General features: G+C 34.6%; 2 protein-coding genes and 1 long non-coding RNA gene across 4 annotated transcripts; 2 read left to right on the top strand and 1 right to left on the bottom strand.

Moving 5' to 3' along the window:
- Nucleotides 1-1,855: 1,855 nt before the first annotated feature.
- Nucleotides 1,856-2,777, top strand: LOC127901282 (uncharacterized). The gene is made up of 2 exons (XR_008053440.1): nt 1,856-2,155; nt 2,243-2,777. It is a non-coding gene; the product is annotated as an uncharacterized LOC127901282 (long non-coding RNA).
- On the bottom strand, nt 2,654-6,472 carry LOC102623344 (F-box/kelch-repeat protein OR23). Its single transcript, XM_006479504.4, has 2 exons — nt 5,240-6,472; nt 2,654-3,219 (listed from the first exon to the last, which is right to left on the bottom strand). The coding sequence occupies exons 1-2, from the start codon at nt 6,211-6,213 to the stop codon at nt 2,928-2,930; spliced, it is 1,266 nt and encodes a 421-aa protein (XP_006479567.2). The 5' UTR covers nt 6,214-6,472; the 3' UTR covers nt 2,654-2,927.
- A 5,219-nt stretch (nt 6,473-11,691) lies between these two features.
- LOC102617394 (myosin-16) lies at nt 11,692-23,711 on the top strand. Of its 2 annotated transcripts, XM_015530733.3 has the most exons (26): nt 11,693-12,113; nt 12,710-12,838; nt 13,534-13,677; nt 13,790-13,935; nt 14,023-14,179; nt 14,922-14,980; nt 15,361-15,520; nt 15,628-15,777; nt 15,894-16,027; nt 16,118-16,264; nt 16,379-16,480; nt 16,637-16,694; nt 16,777-16,878; nt 17,576-17,613; nt 17,851-17,977; nt 18,076-18,246; nt 18,379-18,510; nt 18,594-18,703; nt 18,823-18,883; nt 19,757-19,934; nt 20,348-20,571; nt 20,651-20,770; nt 21,761-22,099; nt 22,526-22,665; nt 22,861-23,111; nt 23,283-23,711. In XM_015530733.3, exons 1-26 carry the CDS (start codon nt 12,111-12,113, stop codon nt 23,333-23,335), a joined length of 3,435 nt encoding a protein of 1,144 aa, XP_015386219.3. In that variant the 5' UTR covers nt 11,693-12,110; the 3' UTR covers nt 23,336-23,711. The 2 variants fall into 2 exon arrangements, with proteins under 2 accessions (XP_052292237.1, XP_015386219.3); XM_052436277.1 differs by lacking the exon at nt 23,283-23,711 and having other exon boundaries at nt 11,692-12,113; nt 22,851-23,092.
- Nucleotides 23,712-23,870: the final 159 nt, after the last annotated feature.

Genomic DNA, 23,870 nt, shown 5'->3' with positions numbered 1-23,870 from the left:
AAATTAATAATACATAATAAAATAATTTTAAAATTATAATGTTGAAAAAATAATAAGGATATTATAAATATTTTATCATACAAAATTTTCATCATAATATTGCTTTATAATTTTGGGATTCCTACGAAAGGAGATGGTAGTTGGCGCTCGGAGCACATGAATTCTAATATTTCCTACAAAAACCCCGCAACTTTTTGAGCATGAATTATTTTATAGGTGTGCAAAGTAAATAAAAATGTTTAGTTAAAATAATTTAAGTGAGGTTATTCTTTTGGCATTTCAAATATTGTTTGTTGAGAATATTATTATACTCCCATTAGTTGACAATATATCAGACAACGTTCAACTTTTAAGTTAAATTTTTAAATATACTTTAGGCCAATGAACTTTAGGTTGTTGGGTGGTTCTCATCAAGATTGGGTTTCGTTATTGTTATTTAGGAGTTGTGCTTTAAAAACCGCAGCTATAAAATGTATTGAAACAATTTTGTACTTACAGTTATATATTGTCCAATTAGTATATCTCCAACATTAAAAAGCATATCTATCAAACAATACCAGCCTGCTGTTATTTTGTCAAGTTATTATATCTCTAACATTAAAAATCAATTACCAAACATTACCAGCTTTGATTTCGTAGCTAGAAATTTCATTTTGATGAAGCTGCGGCTTTTGAGTTTTAAGTCACGACGACTCAATAGTAAACGAAGCCTTAATCGTCATATATAATTAAGGTGGCCAGAGATTTTAACTGAGAATTGTATGATCAGGCAATATTCTAGTTTTAAATTCATAAATATCTCATTATAAGTCGGTAAATTTAGACAGCCTTGATGCCAAGTATTGCAAGTAAAAAAACCTGCAATTTCCTGGTAAACGCCACTGTTAATGCTTCACAAAAGAATGAACAGTAATAAGGGAAAAGAACCCTTGAATTGGCCACATTCCCATTATTTCTAGCTAGCTAGGTTAAGACATTTAATTAACATTATTTTTTTCTTTTTTGATGGGGTTACGATGAGGTAATGACACTGTTTCTACAATGAAGACGTTTCATTTACGATCAGTTGCCACGCCAAATGAAGTCACATGATCGGAGTAAACACGCGGAGGCGGCATGGCGCGGCCGGCGAAGTTCATTTGGTTGGTGACGCAATGGTTGCCACCTCCGTTAGGGGTGTTTCTGCAGCCATTTCCCGATGAAGGGACCGAACCCCTGAGTGACTGTAACACTATATCCTTCGGCTTCCAATATTTTTCTTCTTCTTCTTTGCCTAGGATTCTGCATGCCTCGTTGCGTTGCATGCTTATAACAAGCAAAACAACTGTTACGAATACTAGTAATATGTTCTGTTGCCTCATGGTTGCTGTTGTTTTTGGACAAAGCTTAATTAATTAGCGAAAGCTATAGCAAGGTTTGAGTTTCAATTTGGAGATTAATTTGTGTTGGATGATTTACACAAACATTAGAGATCTGTTTATATAGACATCGAATTGGCTCGGCTTGTTGAATTTTTCCAATGGTGAATTTGACTGTTGACCATTGAATAAGAATAACCAATGGGTTAGAAATTGAAGGAGTCATTGAAAAATACCATATACCAAAATTAATAATATTTGAATTATCCGTCACAAGCATATTGGTGACTATATGCGTCAGGTCATTAATTGGAGATTCTCATAATGCTGCATGGCATGAATTTTGGGGCACATAGAATCAAATTAGTTGACATCTCCCACAAGGCGAGAATCAATCTTTCTTAAATTAGCAAGCTATTCGTCGCGCGCGCTGATAACACTGTTACAAATGAGCTATTAATTAATTCATTTCCAACTTTGTCATCTAATATTTTGTCAATCTCATGTTAGCGTGTTGACATACAGTTGGTGCATGGATTCAAAATTTCATCAAACGTTTATGCGACCATGTATATAAACAGTGTTTTGAAGTTCGTCCTTATTAATTTTATTAATTCTGGGAACGACCGAATTGACAGAAGAATTATTAAGATTGATACACGAAGTAATAAGTTTCCGTAGATCAAGATCTATTCATCAATGTGCATTATATTGACCGACGCCTAGTCATGAATCTGTGTTTCTGCTTAATTTCTTGTATCACTTTCCCTTCCAGGCGGGTTTCAGTTTCATGCATGGTAAATACGGCACTTGATTGAATATATCTTTGAATCATATTTCTCAACTTTTTAATTTTTGAGTCACCGCGGTACTTTTACTTTCAGTTTGAACGGATATGCGTCCACTTCAAAACTTTCCGAAGATCAACATCCATGCACGACAGCATCAGAACGAACCACCACTTTCTATGAACAAGACTAAGACCCATTCCAAACGGCGGAAACAGGAACGAAGCCAGCACCTCTCTGACCAGTAAGTGAAACTGATACTTGGCGGCGACGTTTATGGCAAATGCTCCTGAACCTGATAGCTTGGTTTTATTTATGATTTCATAAAACATGTGACACAAGTCGTGTGTTGTGTTCGCTTCACTATTTGTATTTGTTGATGATATCTCTATTGTATTCACTCCTTCTCCCATCAGCTGGGTTTGGATCTCCTTTCAGCCCTTTATCAACCATTGTGCCATCTCTATCTCTATTCTCTAGTCGAAAAAAATATTTACGCAAAATATATAATGATAAGTACGTACATATTTATTCACTTGGTCTGGGGACTCTTGGGGTAAAATCAGATACAATATACAGCACTCACGCCCAATCACCCGCAACTGACAGTCTGAGACTCATACTCATGAGATTTCAACAGTGACATACCTGTATCCTTTAATCTAATCTGTACACCGGCTAGCTAATCTGCTAACCCCAATGAACCAGATGTATTGCATATGATTGGTATGCTCTACTAATTAGCTACAGAAAAACACAACTAAAACAGAAGAGAAGAAGACTAAAGCCTAACGGTGCACATAATTGCAGTACCAAAATCCAATGGCTGAGGAAATGGTGGCTTTGTAAATATATATCTCCATGTCTTCTTTCTGGGATGGTAGATTTGGATGAATAGACATCCTGCCCTTTTATGCTGCTGTGATCGCCGAGTTTCATTTAGATCCGATCCTTTCAAAACAGTCATTACATATAACTCCCCATCTAACACAATAAAACCCAGTGGTTTCTTGCAAGGACGTATTTCTGGTATAGTAGTCTCCTTTAACCATCGGTTTAAACCCATGTCGTACCTGTGTACAATACATGAAACCATGTGATTGAATGGCCTCAACTAATACACTTCAAATGAACATCGTAATGAGCTAAAACAAAACTAATAAATCTACAGTCTTTTGTTTCTCAAAAACCAACGGCTTTAATGGCAGAAGTGTAGTTGCCACATGCTTTTAATCAAACCACAGTCCTTATTACAGAAAGCATGAACAAAACAAAAAATGCAATCAATTTTCACTCTCAGCCTTAAGTAACAATTTTGGTATTCAAAAAGTAGACATGACTTGCTTAATGGGCTATAGAGGACACATCAACAGTCTGATCCAGTGAAATCATTCCAGAAAGGACCTCAAATGAGATAAGGTACATGCACGTAAAAGCATAGGGTCTTAAATCATCAATAAAGCAGGAGAATACCTACTGTTTCTGAAATTATGTGATATTTTGATTGTAATTTTATGTTTATATGGCCACTAAATCAAGAAAATTCATATACTATTTCAAGTTCAGTGGCCGTATCTGAATTACATTTGACAAAATTCCGGTATTTCCAGATAGAGATAATACTAACCATCAAGAAACCTCCCTTTATATGACAATTGCATTGTGAGTCATGACTAAAACACATACTAACCGAACAAAACAAACACCAACACTAGCCACAAAAGCTCTCCATAACCCAAAAATTAAGATAAAACTTTAGTATCTGAAAAACTTTAGATCCCTGTATGAAATTCAACATTAAAATGCCAAGTCGTAGAACGTCTTTCATATTTCCATAGCAGAAAAGGTCAAGCGTTTTTCTAATCACTTACTATAAAGACCTCAAAACAGTTGTGTGTGTGTGTGTGTGTGTGTGTGAGAGAGAGAGAGAGAGAGAGAAAGAGAGAGAGAGAGAGAGAAGATGTATATGGCTAATTAATTCAGAGCTGTAGGAAAATTTTGCTAAAACGCCCAATTTGCAGAACACCAAAATTTTGTATTAAAATTTTTCAAAAGAAGCTCTTGTGGAAGCATCCTAACTATATATTTTATTATCAAGAAGATGTTCATAATTTAAAAAGCGAAAAACAACATGCCTCTGTAACCTACAAGTTCACCACTTTTCATCCTGTTCGGTCACAATTTTCAATTTTCCAAGAAAAACCCAACTCACTCCCTTGCTCATCCTCACGTAATGCCAACATTGGCCGAAAGCCGAATTAGTATGTTGAGTATTTGTGATCAAACTAATCCATGGTGCAATATGACACTTTTACATACTAGTCACCATGGCAAGCAACGCATTAACATGAAATCTCAAACTCCAGACAGAGCATTTTAGCAACAGACTAATTTCTGCAATTGAGTTGAAACAAAGACATATGACCCAAGAGGCAAAAATACCTAAAGGCAAATGAAAGTAAAATAATGTAATATTTCATAGATAGCCAAATAAAAGAGAGACGCTCACACACATACCAAAAAGAAAAAAAGAAAAATTCAATATCCAGTACTCCAGTGCATCATCCAGAAACCAGGTCATTTATTGGAGAACAAACTACTTCAGTGACTCTGGAATCAATTGTTACTAATAAAACCAAAAAAAAAAAAAAAAAGATGAGGCAGATGAGAATAAAATACAACAACTCATCCACACAAACAAAGCTAATAGAAAAAATATAAATGCTCAATAATTTACACATGCAGGGGAACTAAAATATGTTGACTTCAGTTTTCACAACAATGTCTAAGACCAAATTACTGCCCACATTGTTTTATGTTGTTTAGCTTAAGAACACGAAGCACAAAAGATACTGATTAATTGTTATATGTACTAACATAATAAGAATTCCATATAATTGAATATCAATTTTCACCAGCAAAGTAAAGCTCAACTGAACAGCAATCAAACTAAACCTAAGGCCTATTACACAAAGCAAACAACTAAACTGCAACATCCAGTTAGAGCCATTTACCAGTATCATTAAACTAAACACCATATAAATATAAAAAAATTTCACATTTAAAACACCAAAAAGGAAATGTAGAAGTTACCTCAAGATATCAAATTTGTCAAGCATAAAAACGTCAGGCCTTCCCCGATTTTCATCTTCCATTACGACAATCTTCCCAATCCGCGACCTCTCCCATTCATCCCACATATCACCAACCTCCCTCCACGTCCCCCCATCACCATCATCATGATCATCTGTCTTCTTCTTCTTCTTCAGCTGCATGACCACTGCATCTCTATAGTACTCGTCCACGGGAAGCACTCCTGAAATCGTCCTCGAATCCCCATAGCCGCCCATCACCCAAAACTCGCCGCTCTCCTCCGCCACAAACCCCACACATCCGGCCCTGAACCTCGGCATTTCATCCATTGAGACCCACTCGTTTTTCGCCACATCATACCTCTCCACCGAACTGATCCTACTCCCGGCAGCACCGAACAGGCTATGCCTGGACCCACCACCGGCGACAATTATCTGATTCAGGCTGCGCACGGCAGCACAAGCGAAGCTCCCGCGGGGGGAAATCATCGGCGCGATTCGCTCCCAAGAGAAGGTGAGGAAATTGAAGCGGAAGGCGGAGTCAGAAGGGAGGGGGCGGTCCAAGGGGAAGGAACGGGCGTCGAAGTGGGAGCCGCCGAGGAGGTAGATGTAGGGCCCGAGGGAGATAGAAGTGAAGTTGCAGAGGCTGTAGGTAGAGGGATTGCAGGGGAGGGGAGGGAGTGGACGGCACGCGCGATTAGCCGCGTCGAAGAGGAAGGGAGAGGAAATGGAAGGATCTTGAGGGAATATGCAGAGGAGGTCTGATTGGGAATTGAATTTGTGGCGGTCGAATACGAGGGTTCTTGACGAGAAGAAGAGGAACCATGATTTGCACGTCTGTTTGAGTCGCGACTGGTGCGAGTATGGAACGAATGCGAGGATCAGTGATGCGACGTCGTTCGGAAGGCCTGGTATTAGGGTTACGGTTTCGTCGGTTGCCACTAATTGCTGCTGCCTCAACGACGATGGCGGCATCTCTCCCTCTCTCTATATCTCTCTCTCTCTCTTTCTTTCTCAGTGTGCGCGTCAATTATTAGCTCTCATTTCATTTCCTCTATTAATTATTTACCTAATGTCAATAGAAATTGAGGATTAGTCCGTTGATTTGGCTTTTGTCTTGCGACGCAAGCTTTTGCTTTCGCTCTCCTTTTCCATATTCGGGGAAAGTAACCACCCTTTTTATCTAAAAGTCCAAAGAGTACAGGTACTCGACACGTGGCGTGATTTTGTGAGAATTGGCTCTTCTTCTTTCTTAACCCGGATGGGGAAGCGAGTGAAGAGATGACGAGGGAATGTGGTTATTGATTAGTCTGCCTCTAATTCGTTGTTAGGCAAGTTTGGTTATTCAATAGTGTTTTTTTTTTTTTTTAATAAATAATTATTATTAGTTAAGAAGAAAATTAATTAAAATTTTAATAAATTTTGTTTTTAGAGGTATCATATATTTTAAAAATAATTATATATATATCTTGGTAAATCTTACTGATAAACTATTTTAAAAATATAAATGATTAAAATTGGCATAATATTTTTTAACTTTTTTACATATTTATAGATATACATATAATATCAGTTTTAAACACTAAAAATTAAATTTAAAAAGTTTAACTAAATATCAAAACTAATTTTTAGTTTTTTTAAATTACTTCCTAAAAATAATTTGATATTTTGCACCTAGATATATAATCATAAACGATGTCATTTCTCTTTGTGTATTTGCCCTATCCACCTTCTCCTTTACATTTGGTTGTAATTTTCGTTTTGCTTAAGTTTATTGCAATCAAAATTGTTAAAATAAATAAATAAATAAAAGAAAAAAAGTTAAGTGCATTCAGATCCATTTACTTTATCAATAACCCAGACGAATTTAGTGTATTATCAGCAATTTGCCTTTCCTATGTTTTTCTACGAATTGAAACCTTGTTATATGCTTATTGAAAGTACTCAAGCTTTATTGTTCAGCTCAAAATTATAATACTTTTATGATTTTTGTTTAAAGATTGTTAGACCATAATGCAGGTTCTAACAAAATTGGGTAAAATATAAATGTACATAAAGAATATTTGTTTCTACATTTTTCCTTTGTTGTCGAATTAGGCTCTACTAAAATTTTGGCGTCAATACTCTGAAGCAAGATCACAACTACTATGAAATGGGAACACCTGAAATCAACTGAAAGAACATGAGAAATTAGTAGAAATAAAACATCAACATTGTAAGATGGCGGGTGGAGACGAACTGCCACCATTCTTCTACTAAGCATCCGTTGAATTTAATCTTTGAAAAAAATAGAGTAAGTGCAGCTAGACTTGGTAAAATTGGTCATCATATCGTGTTTGTGCCGTGTTAATTTCATGTCGTATTAAATTTAGGTTAACCGACACATTTAATAATTATGTCAAAATATTGAGATTCAAACTCGACTCAGAAATAAACGAGTTACCCAATAACTCGTTTAATATCTATATATTTAATAAATGTTATAAATACACACACACACACACACACACACACACATCCCCAAAATATTACACATTTATACTATTAAAGTTTTTAATTATATATATGTAAATAATACTATATATCAATATTATAAAGTATACATGTGTACTCATATTTTACACACTTACACTACTTTTTTTTTAATACTGATTAAACATCAGATTACTGTATTATAATCAGATATACATGATTGAGACTTACATTATTACATTGAATTATGTGAAGTACATGCCCAGACAAATAACCTCTCACAGAGAAGGGATGTCCATCCTCCACTCGCATTTCGCAAGGGAGAATGATTTTTACATATTAAGAACATTTAGCCCCCACAAGGCTTGTGAGGGCAGCAGCCCACCACTTTGGCCTTGGCCGAAGTGGCACACACTTACACTACTAAGGTTTTAAATCTATATAAAATTTTATAAATAAAACATTGTGTATATATCTACCCTTCCAAAAAAAAAAGAAAAAGAGAGAGAATCATATTTAATACTTGAGTTTTAATGACAAGAATCTAGAAAGTAATTTTAAAAAATATATATAATCATGTCATTATTCGGATAAATGAGCCAAGAACTTTAACTCTAACCCAACACGGAAAAAAAATCGTGTCAACCTAGACATGACTCATTTAATAATCGTGCCAAATTTAACGATGCATGCTCATTTATTCGTGTCGTGTTCGTGTCGTGTTCGTGTCGGATAATCGGATTGTATTAAATTTTGTTAGTTCTAGGTGCAGTTAAGGGTGGGCAGGGTCGGTTCGATTATGAATCGAATTGAATGCTTGATTGGGCTAATATGTAAATTAAACTGAATTGATCCAAATTGATTTAGTTCCCGATTAGGTTCTTTTTTATTTTAATCTATTAAATTCTTTTTATTTTGCAATTTTTTTTCTGTTTTCTATCTTTCTTATATTAACTGATCGATTTTTGTTAAGTTTTTAAACCGAATCGAATAATCGACTCAGTTTGATTTTTGTGGCACTGATTTTTTACCCACCCTAGGTGCAGCAATAATTTGACAATGCTGGCCAGCATGCGGTGATTACCAGTGGTGAGTGGTGACGGTTTGTAGCTTTTCCTTTTTAGCTTTTCATATTTTATTTTAATAATTTTTAAATAATATCGAAATTAATATAAAGCAATAAGTTTTGATATAGGATTTGTATGGGTATCCTGGGATTTTCATCCTACAAGAAAAATCAATTTAGCTTCTAATATAAATTAAGAATGCCTACCACACACTTTAATGGTTGTGTTTCTAAAAATATCAAATGAAACTTAATTTAATTACAGTAAAGTTTCTATAAAATAATATTGTTGGACTAAGAAAAAAATATGACGGTTATTTAATTATCAATAACTGAATAATCTAATAATCTATTGGTAAATGAATAATTTGTTAATTTAAGAAAAAAATTATATTTTAATTACTTGTGTTATCTTAGTAAGTATATTATTTCTTTGACCAAGATTATTGATGAATTTTAAAAGTTATCATGTGTATAAAAAAAATTAATAACTATTATGAATAGGTACATAGAAGCCCAAAAATAAATGTAAGTCCATTGTACATGGATATAAAATTGATGCATGTCTTTTCAAATTTAATACCCTAAAGATAAATTGTTTATGATGGTAAAAGTATGTAGAACATAAAATCTATAAATATATTGGTTATTAGTTTTTTATTAGGGATAGTAATAGTACCTGCAAAGTCGTAAATCTATCCAAACTAGAGATGGCAAAACCCCGGGCCGGGTCCGGGTATTACCACGACCGGACCCTGCCCAGATGCAATCGGTCTGGGTCCGGGTCCGGGCCGGGTTTTAATCCGGGTACCCGGATTTTATATTTTTTAATATTTTATGTGTATATATTTTTTATTTTTTGATAATTTTATAAGTTTTAAATTTATTTCAATAAAATTTGACATGAAAATATAAACTTTAAGTGTTTAAAACTTTATATATGTATAATAAATAAGTCAAATAAATATAAAATATTTAAAATAATATATATTTTATAATTTTTTTTAATAAAATCCGGGTTCCGGGTTTATCAAGTGATGCCCAAGACCGACCCGGCTTCATACCCGGCCCGCAACACCCGGGTACGGTCCGGGTCCGGACCGGGCGGGTATTTTTGCCACCTCTAATCCAAACTCACCCATCAAAAGCAGTTCATTGCAAGTTATTTTGTGGGTTGTAGATGAATTTAGTATTATAAATTGAAACCCGTATTAAGTCGCAAGTGGATTTAATATTAACTACATATCCAACAGATACACCCGCAACATCTTTTAATTAAAAAATATTTAAATATGAAAATATATAAAGTAAATAATGTAAAGTGCAAATGTGTGTGCAAGTTGCAACATGCCTAAGTCCTAGTAGGCTTTAACTTCATGCATAGATTATTATATACTTAATTATAATTTTGTATGAACTATTATTTTTTATCTTAATGCATGGATTATTTCGTTATTATAATTTTTTTCTTTGAATTAGTATTTAAAAAGTACTATTTTTAAAAAAAATATTAATCTTAGTTATTATTGTAGGAATCATGTTGGATGAGTGTTAATGGTGGTAAATGAAATGAAGACATTCTCTTGGAGATTGTATTGAATGATAATACGAAATGATAGTTGTTATTTTTAAATACTAGTTTGTGGCTTTCTTTATTGTGTATTTTATACATAAATTTGAGATTTGTGTTGAATTGCTTTTGAAATTTCAATTTTTCATTTACATTGGTTAAATTTACGTTATGTGAAATTTTATGTTATTATTATAAATTTACATATTGAACATTTATAATTTTAAGTGTGTAAACCCGCAAAAATCCACTATTGACAGTTTAGTAATTGTTAAAACCCGCAGTGGATGGATTTTCTTAAAAAAATTAAAATTTACAGTGGATTCTGGGTGGGTTTAGTAATTTAAATTTTGTGCGGGTTTGGATTTGATAATGCAAACCCGCTACTTGGCAGTGCCCATTACCATCCTTATTTCTTATTCTCAAACTATTAGACGTGCATTTTAGAAAATAGTTAAATTGAGCAAATCAAAGTTGTCAAGAAAAAGGCTCCTTAATATTTTAAATTTTATTTGTTATTTTGTTATTATATTTTTTTGTAGTGGACTAACTATTAATTTATATTTTCATTGGATCCTAAAAGACTTGAAAAAAAGAAAAAGAAAATTATTAATTTAGCACATTAGTTCAAGTCATGACTAAAAGATTTTATTATTTAATTAAGGTTATTACTTTATGGAAAGTTTATTTATTGGAAGTTTTACTATAATTGAGTAATTCTATACTTTTACATTTGTGCAAAAAGATAAAGATATTGCTTAAAGTACAAGCCAAACTCTTGAATTTTTGTTTGAACAAAATTTATTCCCAAAACTTGTAATACGATTCTAATAAATTTTTCCTAAATTGAGCTCCACACTAAAGCTCGAGAATTATGGTGATGTGGTCATTAAACTTAGGTGCACAAAATTTAATATTATACTTATGTATCATCACAAATTTATAAATCTCACACGATGAATAGCCGCAAATGCCTCTTTTCACTTTTTTTTTTATGGCAGCATGAAAATCCTTTATATATTTAATGTTAGGGTTTCGTTACCTTATATAATAAGGTAACAAACATAAATAAATAACAACTATTTAATAAAAATCTAATAGGTGTAGAAATATAAAGTAAAAGTAATAAAAATTTGTGAAGAATCGTGAATGCTAGATAAATATATTATGTTTATAAGATAAGATGGACCTTAATGTTATTATTTTGACAAAATGAGAATACACATATGTTAAATGTTATATAGACAGCTCATACGTAATTATTAATTGCATGATAAGTAAAGCCGTTACTTGCCAAACAAGCCAGCTGATGAAGAAAGTATGTGTAAATGAATTCTCAGAGTCTTTGTTTTCATCATCCGCCAAAACCGTGTCTTGAAAGAGAGGGCCACAAGCATCTCCCAAAAATGGCGAAAACAAAGGGTGTTCGATCAATGTCATCTCCTCTCACAATGCGACACGAATACAACACGCTACGAAGAAGACCTACGAAGAACAAAATAGAAAGTGTTGAAATATTTAAAAAAAAAAAGAAAAAGAATTCATTCTTCTAAAGATTTTCTATTTTCCATTCAATCCCCGTTAAAATCATACAATTATTACCCTTTAGCTGGTTACTAGCCGCCATTGCTGTTACTTTTCGAACAATTTTTGGCAATCTGAATATGGTCGAGTTGGTACAATCGTTCAATTTTTATTGATTGGGTTGGATTAAATCTGATCAAGTTTCAGGAGAAGGAATTTTGGTTTTCACTGGAAGTCAGAATGGTATGTATAATTCCATCACGATTGAAAAGTAGCTGCTTTAATTACAATCATATGATTGTTTCGGGAGATAAGAACTTGAAAAATTTTAATTGAAGATGCTGTTAATGTGAGAATTTATTAGCTCGAGAAACGGGAAAATATAGCGTATAGGAGAATAATTTGTAGGATAATACAATGGCCCATGATGACTTTTGACATTGTGGTTCTCACAACCTTAACTGAGCAGACACATTAATTAACTTTTTTGGGGGAAAAAAAGGATATATTTAGATGGTATCATTGATGAGCTTGATAGTTTGGCAGACAATATGATATGTTTAATTCAAGCACTAGTTTGACGGGTGGGCATTGTTAGTTCTTTGGAACAATGTTGCATATGCGATATTTGGTTTTGTTAATTACGAGCTCAGCATGAATGTCTTTAGTTGTCCACAATGCTTGGCCTAGTTATCGATAAATCAGCAGGTGGGAACTAATGCATTCGATTATTTATTTCCTGTTATCACAATATATATATATATTTTTTTTATGTTTTTGCATGTTAGTCGAATCATTTGAGTTCTTTTTTTTTATTCTGTAAATTGCAATGGCTGCAGGAAATTCAAGAGAATATTGTTGCTGGTACGCACGTCTGGATTGAAGATCCAGAATTAGTTTTTATACATGGAATTGTTCTTAACATCAGAGGACAGGAAGCTGAGATTCAAACTAGTGATGGGAATATGGTAAATACAAATCATCTGATGCCAAACTACAGTCCTCCTAAACCAATGGGATCTCAAATTATTTATTTTTTAATTTTTTATTTATGCTAAGTTTAATTGTCTTTCATTCCGATGTTTTTGTTTTATGTTATCTTGTTGTTACACGATGTGAATGGCTTGAGAATTGAGATAATCGAACTCTTAGTGTTGGGAATAGGATCCAACTCGAGCCGTGAGGAACCTGAACCATGTTGAAGATCCATTAATGTGCAGAGAAACAATTGAGACTTGCTTCTATAAGTGATTGATGTTCCTGAGTTCTGCTCTACTTGGGTGATATCTTATTCTTCTTTTAGCACTCTTGGCTAGTTAGAGCTGGAGTATTGTTGCTTGAGTACAGTCCCTGGATTTTTTATATTGAAGACCAATTGAATAAAATATAACTTTAGGGTAAAGCAAAGACTAGTAGGCTACAATAGGATTGAAGATATTGTTTCTTGAGACCTTGTTTACCTCGTTATGCCTTCACTTTTAACAACTTTGGTTTTCTTTCCTTTCTGGGTACCACTTTTATGGTTTGAATGAATCTTTGGATAGTCTCTATAATGTTTCTTTGGTATTCTTCCTACTTGAGGCATCACACCGTTATTTCAAAGTCCGTTTTGGGCAGTGATATGAAATCTGATTAGTTGTCTTCCGATATCAATTTTGACCAGGTTGTTGCAAATTTATCAAAAATATACCCAAAGGACGTAGAAGCTCCAGCTGGAGGAGCTGATGACATGACTAAGCTCTCATACTTGCATGAGCCCGGCGTCTTGCACAATTTAGCAACCAGATATGAAATCAATGAAATTTATGTGAGATTGATTCACTTTGGTTTTTATATCAGTTAATGTCTTCCCTTGTTTGGTTATTTACCACAACCATAACCATTGGTGGCTCGATTCTGAGTTTTTAAACATCATGCAGACCTACACTGGGAACATTCTAATTGCCCTCAATCCATTTCAACCACTCTCACATTTGTACGACGCTTACATGATGGAACGATACAAGGGAGTACCATTTGGAAAGCTCAGCCCCCATGTTTTTGCGATTGCTGATGCTGCATACAGGTGATCATGTAACCACTTCTGTTTGCTCACTACTTTGTTCTAAATTTCATAGAAATATTCAGCTAGATTTTTCATAAATTTGATCAGGGAAATGATTAATGAAGGAAAAAGCAACTCTATACTGGTTAGTGGTGAAAGCGGGGCTGGTAAGACTGAGACCACTAAAATGATTATGCGCTACCTTGCATATTTGGGTGGCCATACTGCTGCTGAAGGACGATCTGTTGAACAACAAGTTTTAGAAGTACGTTGGACTATCTATCTCTTGTTTAAATTAATTAATTTCTCAAGGTCAATGTGCAGATATACACTTGAGGCCAAGAATCAAGTAATTACCTCGTACAATACTTGTTGGAGATTTTCAATCTCATTAGCTGTCCTTGTTTCTCTATCTTGGGAGGGTTGTCTGTGTGGTGACTAATAATTTTCAGCATGATGCTTTCTTGGAGTATGGACAGGCATGGACATATATGTTAGAGTTAGACATGGCAATAAAACTGTGAGGGTGTAATTGTTTTTTGGTTGGTGCACCAAGTTGTATTCACTTCTATAACTGGGATATAGTTGTTTATCAGGTTATTAACAATATGCAGTATGATTTTCCCTTGGAGTATGGACAGAGTCATGAACATGTATGTTGGATTTTTGACTTGGATAATATACTAATGTGGGCTCTATTTTTATTTGGCTAGTGCATTAAATTGAGAGATACAGTAGACACAGAAAGCTTTGTGCAATTTAAGAACCGGGATTTTCTAAATGGATTAACTTTTCAGGGCATAGCTTATGATACTTGCAATATTTTTAATGTTTTTAGTTCTTTCTCAAATTGAATGTTCATTTGGTTTGTCCATTTCTTTTTTCATAGAAATTCTTGTTGAAATTGAAACTAGGTGTTTTGACTCTGTTTTTCCTTATACACCCACTCATACTCTGATATGGAAGTTGGAACCATCTGAAAATGTGTGTTAATTGGTGTGATGCAGTCAAATCCCGTTCTTGAAGCATTTGGCAACGCAAAAACGGTTAAAAATAATAACTCCAGGTATGAAATGCTCATTCTGATTCCATCCCCTGTTTTGATGTATATTACAAATGGTGAAGTAATTCTCATTGCCATTCTAATTAGTTCTATTGTGATCTCAAAGGGCAAAACGTTTCACATCCATAAACTCCACCTGGTTTATTTAAATGTTCTATTCATATACTTGCCAGCTTGTATTTATGCCACATCAGAGTTCATTAAGAAAATGAAACTAGAAAATTAAAAAAAAATCATTCTCTTCCCGATTCTCTTATGAACTTTTTCGTGATGGTAAGGGAAGATGAGTTGACTGCTTCAACTCTCTGTTGCTTAGTCATGTAGTCAGAAATATTGTTTTCCTATAATTTCTCTGCAGTTTGTGACTACTGATGTTTGCGCAGTCGTTTTGGGAAATTTGTTGAGATTCAATTTGATAAGCGTGGAAGGATATCAGGGGCAGCAATCAGAACATATCTTTTGGAGAGATCTCGTGTTTGCAAAATTTCAGATCCTGAGCGCAACTATCACTGTTTTTACCTTCTCTGTGCAGCACCACCAGATGTAGGCATCTTCACTTGATGTTCAACTCTTTCCCTACATATTTCTTGAGAAACTTTCTTAAAATATATGTCAGATCATTCCTGCTAATATATTTTTTGTTTTATCAGGAGATTGAGAGATATAAGCTCGGAAATCCCACGTCATTTCACTATCTTAATCAATCCAACTGCTATGAATTGGTTGGTGTAAACGATGCCAATGATTATCTTGCAACGAGGAGAGCTATGGATGTCATTGGAATAAGTCGGAAAGAACAGGTTTGGTCTCAATTGTCAATTTAACAAATGTTTATATGTGCTAAACATCTTCATGCAATCAAGATCAGAAAAAGGTCCATCTCTGTGACCCTCTCTTCTCTCTCTATTTGTCTCAGGATGCAATTTTTGGAGTTGTGGCTGCTATACTTCATCTAGGTAACATTGAGTTTGAGAAGGGGGAAGAAGATTCATCAGTTGTGAAAGATAATGAATCAAAATTCCATCTTCAAATGACAGCGAAGCTTCTTATGTACGTCAGGAGACTTAATAATGTAGCAATTCTTATTACTTCTTTTTCATGTTTGTGTTGCGAAATTAGCTGATATCATCCTTAATTCAGGTGTGATCCCGGTGAACTGGAAGATGCATTGTGTAAACGTGTAATGATAACCCCGGAAGAAATTATCAAAAAAAGTCTTGATCCTGTTGCTGCGACAGTTAGCAGGGATGGCCTTGCCAAGACAATATATTCCCGCTTGTTTGACTGGTAAATTCTATCTTCTGGATCATTAAGGTCTCGTAACTCATTGTACACTAGAGAGGTTTAGCACGTCATGGATATGTATCCATTAAAACTTAATCACTCATCCATTATTTCCAGGTTGGTGGACAAAATCAATGTCTCCATTGGGCAAGATCCTCATTCAAAATGTTTGATCGGGGTCCTTGACATTTATGGTTTCGAGAGCTTTGAAACTAACAGGTAATCCTTACTTGCGTGCATGCGTCTCTCTGTCTCTCCTGCTCAAACCAAAAATATATGCGTTTTTAATTGTGAGCTAACATGTGTCTTTGAAATTAGCTGTCTCTCAGAAGCACATTTATTTTGACTTGAATATAAATATATTATTCTGCACAGTTTTGAGCAGTTTTGTATTAACTTCACAAACGAAAAGCTGCAACAGCATTTCAACCAGGTATGAGGTTAGTCATATTTTACAACTTCAGATTTAACTCAGTTTTTCAGCCCATAACCTAGACGCCAATGTTGTCATTCAGAACGTTTTCAAAATGGAACAAAATGATTACAGAAATGAGGAAATTGATTGGAGCTACGTTCATTTCGTTGACAACCAAGATGTGCTAGATCTTATTGAGAAGGTTTCATGCCCTTTACCTTTAATTTACTCTGTTGTAGACCTTCTGATCATTGTTCCTTACTGATAATTCCATGAAGACTTAGTCTAAAGAAGGTGACTATGCATATGAATGCATGCCACTGGAAGGATGCCAAGAGCCATTTATGCTTTTATTGAAACATGTTAGATCTCTAAAGTATCAAAGTCTCATAACATGGACATTTTTTTTTCATCTCTTTTCCCCTTTCCAAACCAAGTTTTTTAGAAAGATTGTTGGCTTTCTCTGTTGGTGCTAATGGAGAGGGACTGGGTTAAAACATAATTATTATCTTTACATGGATTTTATGTGGAGATTTCCCCTTTTAGATAAGTTTCTGAAGCTACAGTAGGACGATAAAATTCCAATCTGGGGTTCATTTGGACCTTGAATGAGGTGCTTGAGTAAAATTAGAGGAACCAATTGGTATTTGATGTTAATCCTGGAGTGATACTGCTGATACCACTGGGTAATAACATTGAGGGGTGTCCGTGTTCTATCACGTGGATCCTTGAATAATTTTAACAAACCTGAGATAGGTATATATTGACAATTACCTTGTTGATATCACAGTATTCAGGTTTATGGCCTTGTTATTAATTTAGTCATTTAAAGTGGTTGGAAATTATCTGCTGCATTAGATTTCATGTATACAGATTTCTAAGACATATTGTTTGTGCAGAAACCAGGCGGGATCATCGCTTTACTTGATGAAGCATGGTATGAGAATATTTCTTTGCTGTTAATGGTGATGTTGAAGGCATTATTCTTGGTGTATCTGAGTCTTTGATGACATAAGTTCTTCCCCTATCATCCCTCACACACAAAAACTCCCCACTCCCCAACCCAAGGAATAGAAAAATAAAAAAATCTTGAAAAGCCTTGCTGTGCTCTTTTTCTGCGATGTCATAATATTTCTAATTAACTTGCTGATATGGGAATAATTTCTATTTACAGTATGTTCCCGAAGTCAACTCATGAAAATTTTTCACAAAAGCTTTACCAGACATTTAAGGATCATAAGCGCTTCATAAAACCAAAATTGACTCGTTCAGATTTTACCATTGTTCATTATGCAGGAGAGGTGAGATATGGTCTTGGTATGCTGCTGTATAATTTACTATTTTGTAATGCGAGTTGCTGATGCATTTTAGTGATATTATTATGTTCTCTTCTTTTCAGGTTCACTATCAGTCTGACCTGTTTTTAGATAAAAACAAAGATTATGTCGTTGCTGAACATCAGGATTTGTTGAGTGCTTCCGAATGTTCTTTTGTATCAGGCCTTTTTCCTCCAATTTCTGAGGAGACAACCAAGTCTTCTAAGTTTTCATCTATTGGTTCTCGTTTTAAGGTATATTCTTTCCAGTCATCTGGTATGCTGTTTTTGTAACTTCTGTGTTCAGCCATACCAGATATCATTTACAGTTTAATGCTCATGCTACTCCATAAAGTGAATCCTGATGTTCTGACATATTTATTGCAGCTACAACTGCAGCAATTGATGGACACGCTGAATTCTACAGAACCCCACTACATTAGATGTGTGAAGCCAAACAATGAATTAAAACCTGCCATACTTGATAGTAACAATGTCATGCAGCAATTACGTTCTGGTGTAAGTAATGTTTAGCTTGTGTTGTACAAACCTCTGTTATCGTTGAATATTCGAGCATTTCCTTCTCATTGTCCTCCATGTAGGGTGTTCTAGAGGCCATTAGAGTCAAGTGTGCCGGATACCCTACGCGCAAGACCTTTTCTGAATTTCTAGATCGATTTGGCATTCTTTTGCCAGAGATTAGGAAACAGAAGTAAGTATCGCTTCCTGTTTTAAAAAAAATTACATCATTTTCTACGGTCAACTTTAAGTTCCTGCTAAGGTTTATGTGGCCGTATTTTCATTTCTTTTATATATTGCATTCTTGATCAGCTATGACGAAAAAATTGCCTGCAAATGGATACTGGAAAAGATGGATCTTAAAGGGTATCAGGTACGGAGTGAATTAACATGTCTTTTGTTCTTTTTTTTTGTTGATCATATATTTTGGTGATTTAAATTCTCAATTGTTTAATGGGAGGCCTATCCATTCCCTACCTCATTAAAAATTTTGCCTCTATTCCTTATCTTATTCTCTAATAAATTTAGTGGAGTAGGGACGTGGAATCTCCATATAGAAAATGATTTTTCTATCCCCACCTCACTCCTCATTTACTTATTTTATGGTAGATATATATAAATGATTTTAGTAAATTAAAAATTAGAGACTTAAATAAAATTATTAACATATTACAAAGTATTGAAATTATTAAAAAAATTTCTAAAAAGTTGAAATAATATCATAAGTAAAAAAAGTTTGAAGATTACAGCACCTCAAGAGAGAAAAGAAAATATAATAATGTTTTATAGTGAAATAAGTATTATAATGTAGTGTTTTCTTTTAGTTATAATTTATTTATATTAGGTAAAAATAAAATAAAAATTGATTTACTAATATTGTAATTGATAAAACAAAAATTAAAAAATATTCATATATATATAAAGATTGGGGTGAGGGTGGATGGGATTGGGGTGGGGTAGAATGGGGAGTATAAAACCAAACACCACCCCTTAATAGTTTATATATTATATTTTCATCACATTCTTAAAAAATAATTCAAAATTCACCTCATTTTTAGTGAACCCTTATAGTACTGTAAACCTGCGGAGAATTTTGCCATCCTAACACTGGTGGAAGCTTTTTTATATGTTTGTTGTATTAAAATTGAAACATAAAACGGGCATGAGTATGACTACTAATGTTTTGCTCTACCTCCCATGGATGATGGATCATGATATAATCTAAAGGCAAATAATGGTATTGCAGATAGGGAAAACAAAGGTTTTCCTAAAAGCTGGACAGATGGCTGAGTTAGATGCGAAGAGAGCAAAATTACTTGGTCATTCAGCTGAGGTTATTCAAAGCCAACATAGGCGTCGTGTGACTCAGAAACATTACATTACATTGGTGCAGGCTGCTGTTTGTATACAGTCTAGTTGTCGAGGTGAGTTGATAGGAAAACATGATATCTATTCATTGGTGAGGTGTATTCTGATGAGCAGAAAGAGTGTTCAGTCCTGCGGCTAAAATGTTCCCTCCTTCTGTATGCAAAATCTGGTACTCTCTATGATTAAATAGTCAATCAGATGTGCACGGGTTATCATGGCAGGGAGAGTGAAGTGTTTGTGGTTTGACTTTTAATAGTTGGAAAATATTTTTCGACTAATGGATATGCCAAGCATCACACCCTTTACATATTTAGGAAAATATTTATTGCAAAATCATGGCATACACCTGGAATTTCTGATCTGATGCATATTATTGATATTTTTTGAAGAAGTAGATCTTATTATGTTGCTCATACTGGTCGAGCTTCTATATATTTCCGGTTAATCTTGCTATTATTATAATCTATAGGAATTTTGGCACGCCGATACTGCAAGGTTAAGAAGAAAGAAGCAGCTGCTGTCAAAATTCAGAAGAATTCGCGTACAATGATGACGAGAAAAGCCTACTCCAATGTCAAGGCTGCTGCAATTGTCTTGCAGGCGTGGTTACGGGCAAGAGCAGCTGTACGGGCAATGGCCGCCCTCAGTGAACTGAGACATCGAAAGCATGCCAAGGGTGCACTTAGTATTCAGGTATGACCGAGCTGATTATGCAAAAGTTTTAAGGATCTTCATTGTTGTCCAAATTGATAATTACAGTAAATGTTTGCAGACCAGTTGGCGCGGACATAGAGATTTTTCGTACTATAAGAGGCTAAGAAAAGCATCAGTTTTCTCACAAAGCAGATGGAGAGGAATAGCGGCGCGAAGAGAGTTTAGGAAACTAAAGATGGTAGGTATTCATTTACTCCTGTAGTCAAGTTACTGATGAATAATTTATTTTAAGAGTTACCGATGAGTGTATGCACTAAATTTCATATTCTGGATAACAATGTGGAATCTACCAACTGTACCTACATACATATTTTCTGTTGCAGAGAATCTAAGCATGCTAATTTGCTCATGCACTAAACATCTGAGTTGTCACTCTGTCACTTTAACATTCACATCCATGCATAGCGTGAGGGCTACGAATGATCAGTATGAAGTTTGTCTATCAATTGTTATTGAAATTTTTTGACACGTGTCACACTTTGAGACTAAATAATAAAATCTTGCCTTTCAATTAGGCAAGAGATTTGGTATGAGAACCTTACATAATCTTATTACATTTCCTTTATGTAAAGAGGTAGATATGGATGGAATATACCAGAGCAGAGGCGAGCTAACAGCTATGAAACTATCTGATGAGACTATAGAAAACAAGCTGGTATAAGAAATGGTCGCAGCAGCTGAAATTTGCTGTACTGTTTTTTGGGCTAAATGGTGGATACAGAAACTAAGCTTTTGGACCTAGACTTTATGGAGAAATTATTATAGATTAAATAGATAACTGACAGCATGAGAAGTAGCTGTGGCTGAAGATCTTAGGACAACAGTATAGTGAGTTGTATGTGGCCTATTGTTGTCATGACAGACATATAATTGACACCATGAAAACCAGCATTATAGTTACAAATTCCCCTTTGAAGGTGTTAAAACAGTACTAGGATCTCCTTTCCAATCTCCATCCACTCCAGATATACGTAGACAATGCTGGTAGAAGAAGAGTCATTTCCACTGGCTTCTGAAAAATAATTCTGTTGAAAAGACAAGTAGCCCTGTCATTTTGCTGAATAATTTCGGTGCCATATACACATTAGTATTAATGATGAAATTTTTTGTACATGATTATGCTCCTTGGTTTGTTAGCCTCTTACTCAAGTGAAAACCATGTTTGCAGACTGCCAAGAAAGAAGAAAGAGGACAAGAGATAACAGAATCGCAGGAATCTCAGGAAGCTGTGCAGTACATAGTAGATGAAACAAGTGAAGTCAAGGAATGTGATATTACAAACAAAGGCATCGAAGTGCATGTCAAGGAGTGCGATACTACAGACAGAGCCATTGAAGTGTATGTCAAGGAATGTGATACTAAAGACAGAGCCACTGAAGTGCATGTCGAGGATTGTGATGATATAGACAGAGCCATTGAACCACACCCTATTACCGGAAAAATCCCATGTTCTAACGAAGAGGAAGAAAAGATTGAGAACCTCTCTGCTGAAGTAGAAAAGTTGAAGGTAATGCTGTTATAACCTAAATTTTTCCATTATTCTTCTCTGGTGGGTACTTCTGCTATTCAGCTTCATTTCATATTTGTACCTTTACGATTTTTCATTTGGAATCAGTAGTCATTCATATTTCTATTCTTCTCGAGTTCATTTTTGTTCTTTACACCTTATGCAAAACATGTCACCTTATAGCAGCCTAAAAGTTTTGCTCTTAAGAGTTATTTGTCTGCTGTGTGAGGTAAAGATAAAAGATTATTATTGACCCAATACTAAGTATTTATATGTGGAATTGCATATAAATTATGAGCAATTTGGAAAGGTTGTGTCCTTCCCATTGCTTGCTATTGGAAGTGGACTGAGTTTATACATATATTCTCTGGCTTCAGATTCCAAGGGCCTAAATTTGACAAATGTTAACCTTGTTATATCACACAGGCCCTGTTGCAGGCTGAAAAACAAAGAGCCGATGATTCTGCAAGGAAATGTGCTGAAGCAAGGGTATTAAGTGAGAAAAGACTGAAGAAATTAGAAGAGACTGAAAGAAGAGTTTATCAACTTCAAGACTCTTTGAACAGGTAGTATTAGTGTTTAACCTTAAAGAAAAAACATGTAACCTTAAAATTATTCTTTTATGAACTTTTATTTTTGGATATGAAAGGTATATAGAATCCAATGCAAGTTGTTTCAAAATTTTCAAACATGAATTCTTGTGGTTGTGGAAAGGCTGCATGTTGTTTGACTAATACTTGATCTGATCTAGTGTGTCTCAGGCTGTTATATTGCATGTCGGAGCAATTTTCACAGCTGAAAATGATCTTGCGTTCTTCGTCAACCTCAACTTCAACTTCTATACCTATTGTTAAAGAAGAAACTTTTGATACTTCTGATAACTCCGATGCTTCATCGACTGACTCCGATTTCACCTTTCCAGCTCCAGCTCCTGCCTCTGCTAACTTTTCTTCATTCAAACCCAATGCTCTCCAGCTCATAGTCCAGGATCTTTCAGCCACGGAAATTACAGGTCAGCTCATTTTCTTTAAAAGCTCTGTATTCAAACTCTCATGTCTTGACTACTTCTTCCCTTTTTTTCTCTTGGGTTCCATTGCTTTCATATTTTAAGATTCAAGTTCTGTTGAATGTTGTATGCTGATGGTACCTTGATTGTGTCTATTTTGGTGGTTACATGCTACAGGAAGCGAGAAGTTGGGAAATGACAAAGAAGGGGCATTTGATGATTACTTCTGATGGAATTGGATTGCTATACTTGCTTATTTTCTCGAAAATTCTGACATAGGTGTTAATATAGTTGAATGAGTGTATATTGGCAATTTTAGAGTAGGCACCTCTTGCTTAATGATCTGTTGCATAGCCTTCATTTCATACATGATCATAGATAGACAGTTTCTCAGGATGCTCTAGCTCGAATTATAGCAGAAATAGATTAGTATTATATGGGCACTTTTCTAACATTTTTTTTTTTTAATTTCACTAACCAGCACCGAAAGTGCAAAATTGTAAATATGTTAAAGCTCTTCAAAGCAACCGAATGAAGTTGTCTGACTTAGTTCATGTTAAGGTTCCTTTTAATTTGCTTGGTTCTATGCTCATCTAGATTATTATTCAGGCTTTAGCAACTCCTCTTTTAACATGGCAGGTCTCTACTGTACTTGATAATTATTTCATCCATAAGCTATATATATATATAATATTTTGGGTGCTCTGTGGACGAATGCACATATGTTGTCAATCAGTCTATTTGCGTTTCTCACTTAAAAGGCAA

This window comes from Citrus sinensis, chromosome 3 (assembly GCF_022201045.2).
Source record: "Citrus sinensis cultivar Valencia sweet orange chromosome 3, DVS_A1.0, whole genome shotgun sequence".
In the NCBI taxonomy this organism is placed as follows: Eukaryota; Viridiplantae; Streptophyta; class Magnoliopsida; order Sapindales; family Rutaceae; genus Citrus; species Citrus sinensis.
This window is presented reverse-complemented; position numbering and strand designations above follow the sequence as displayed.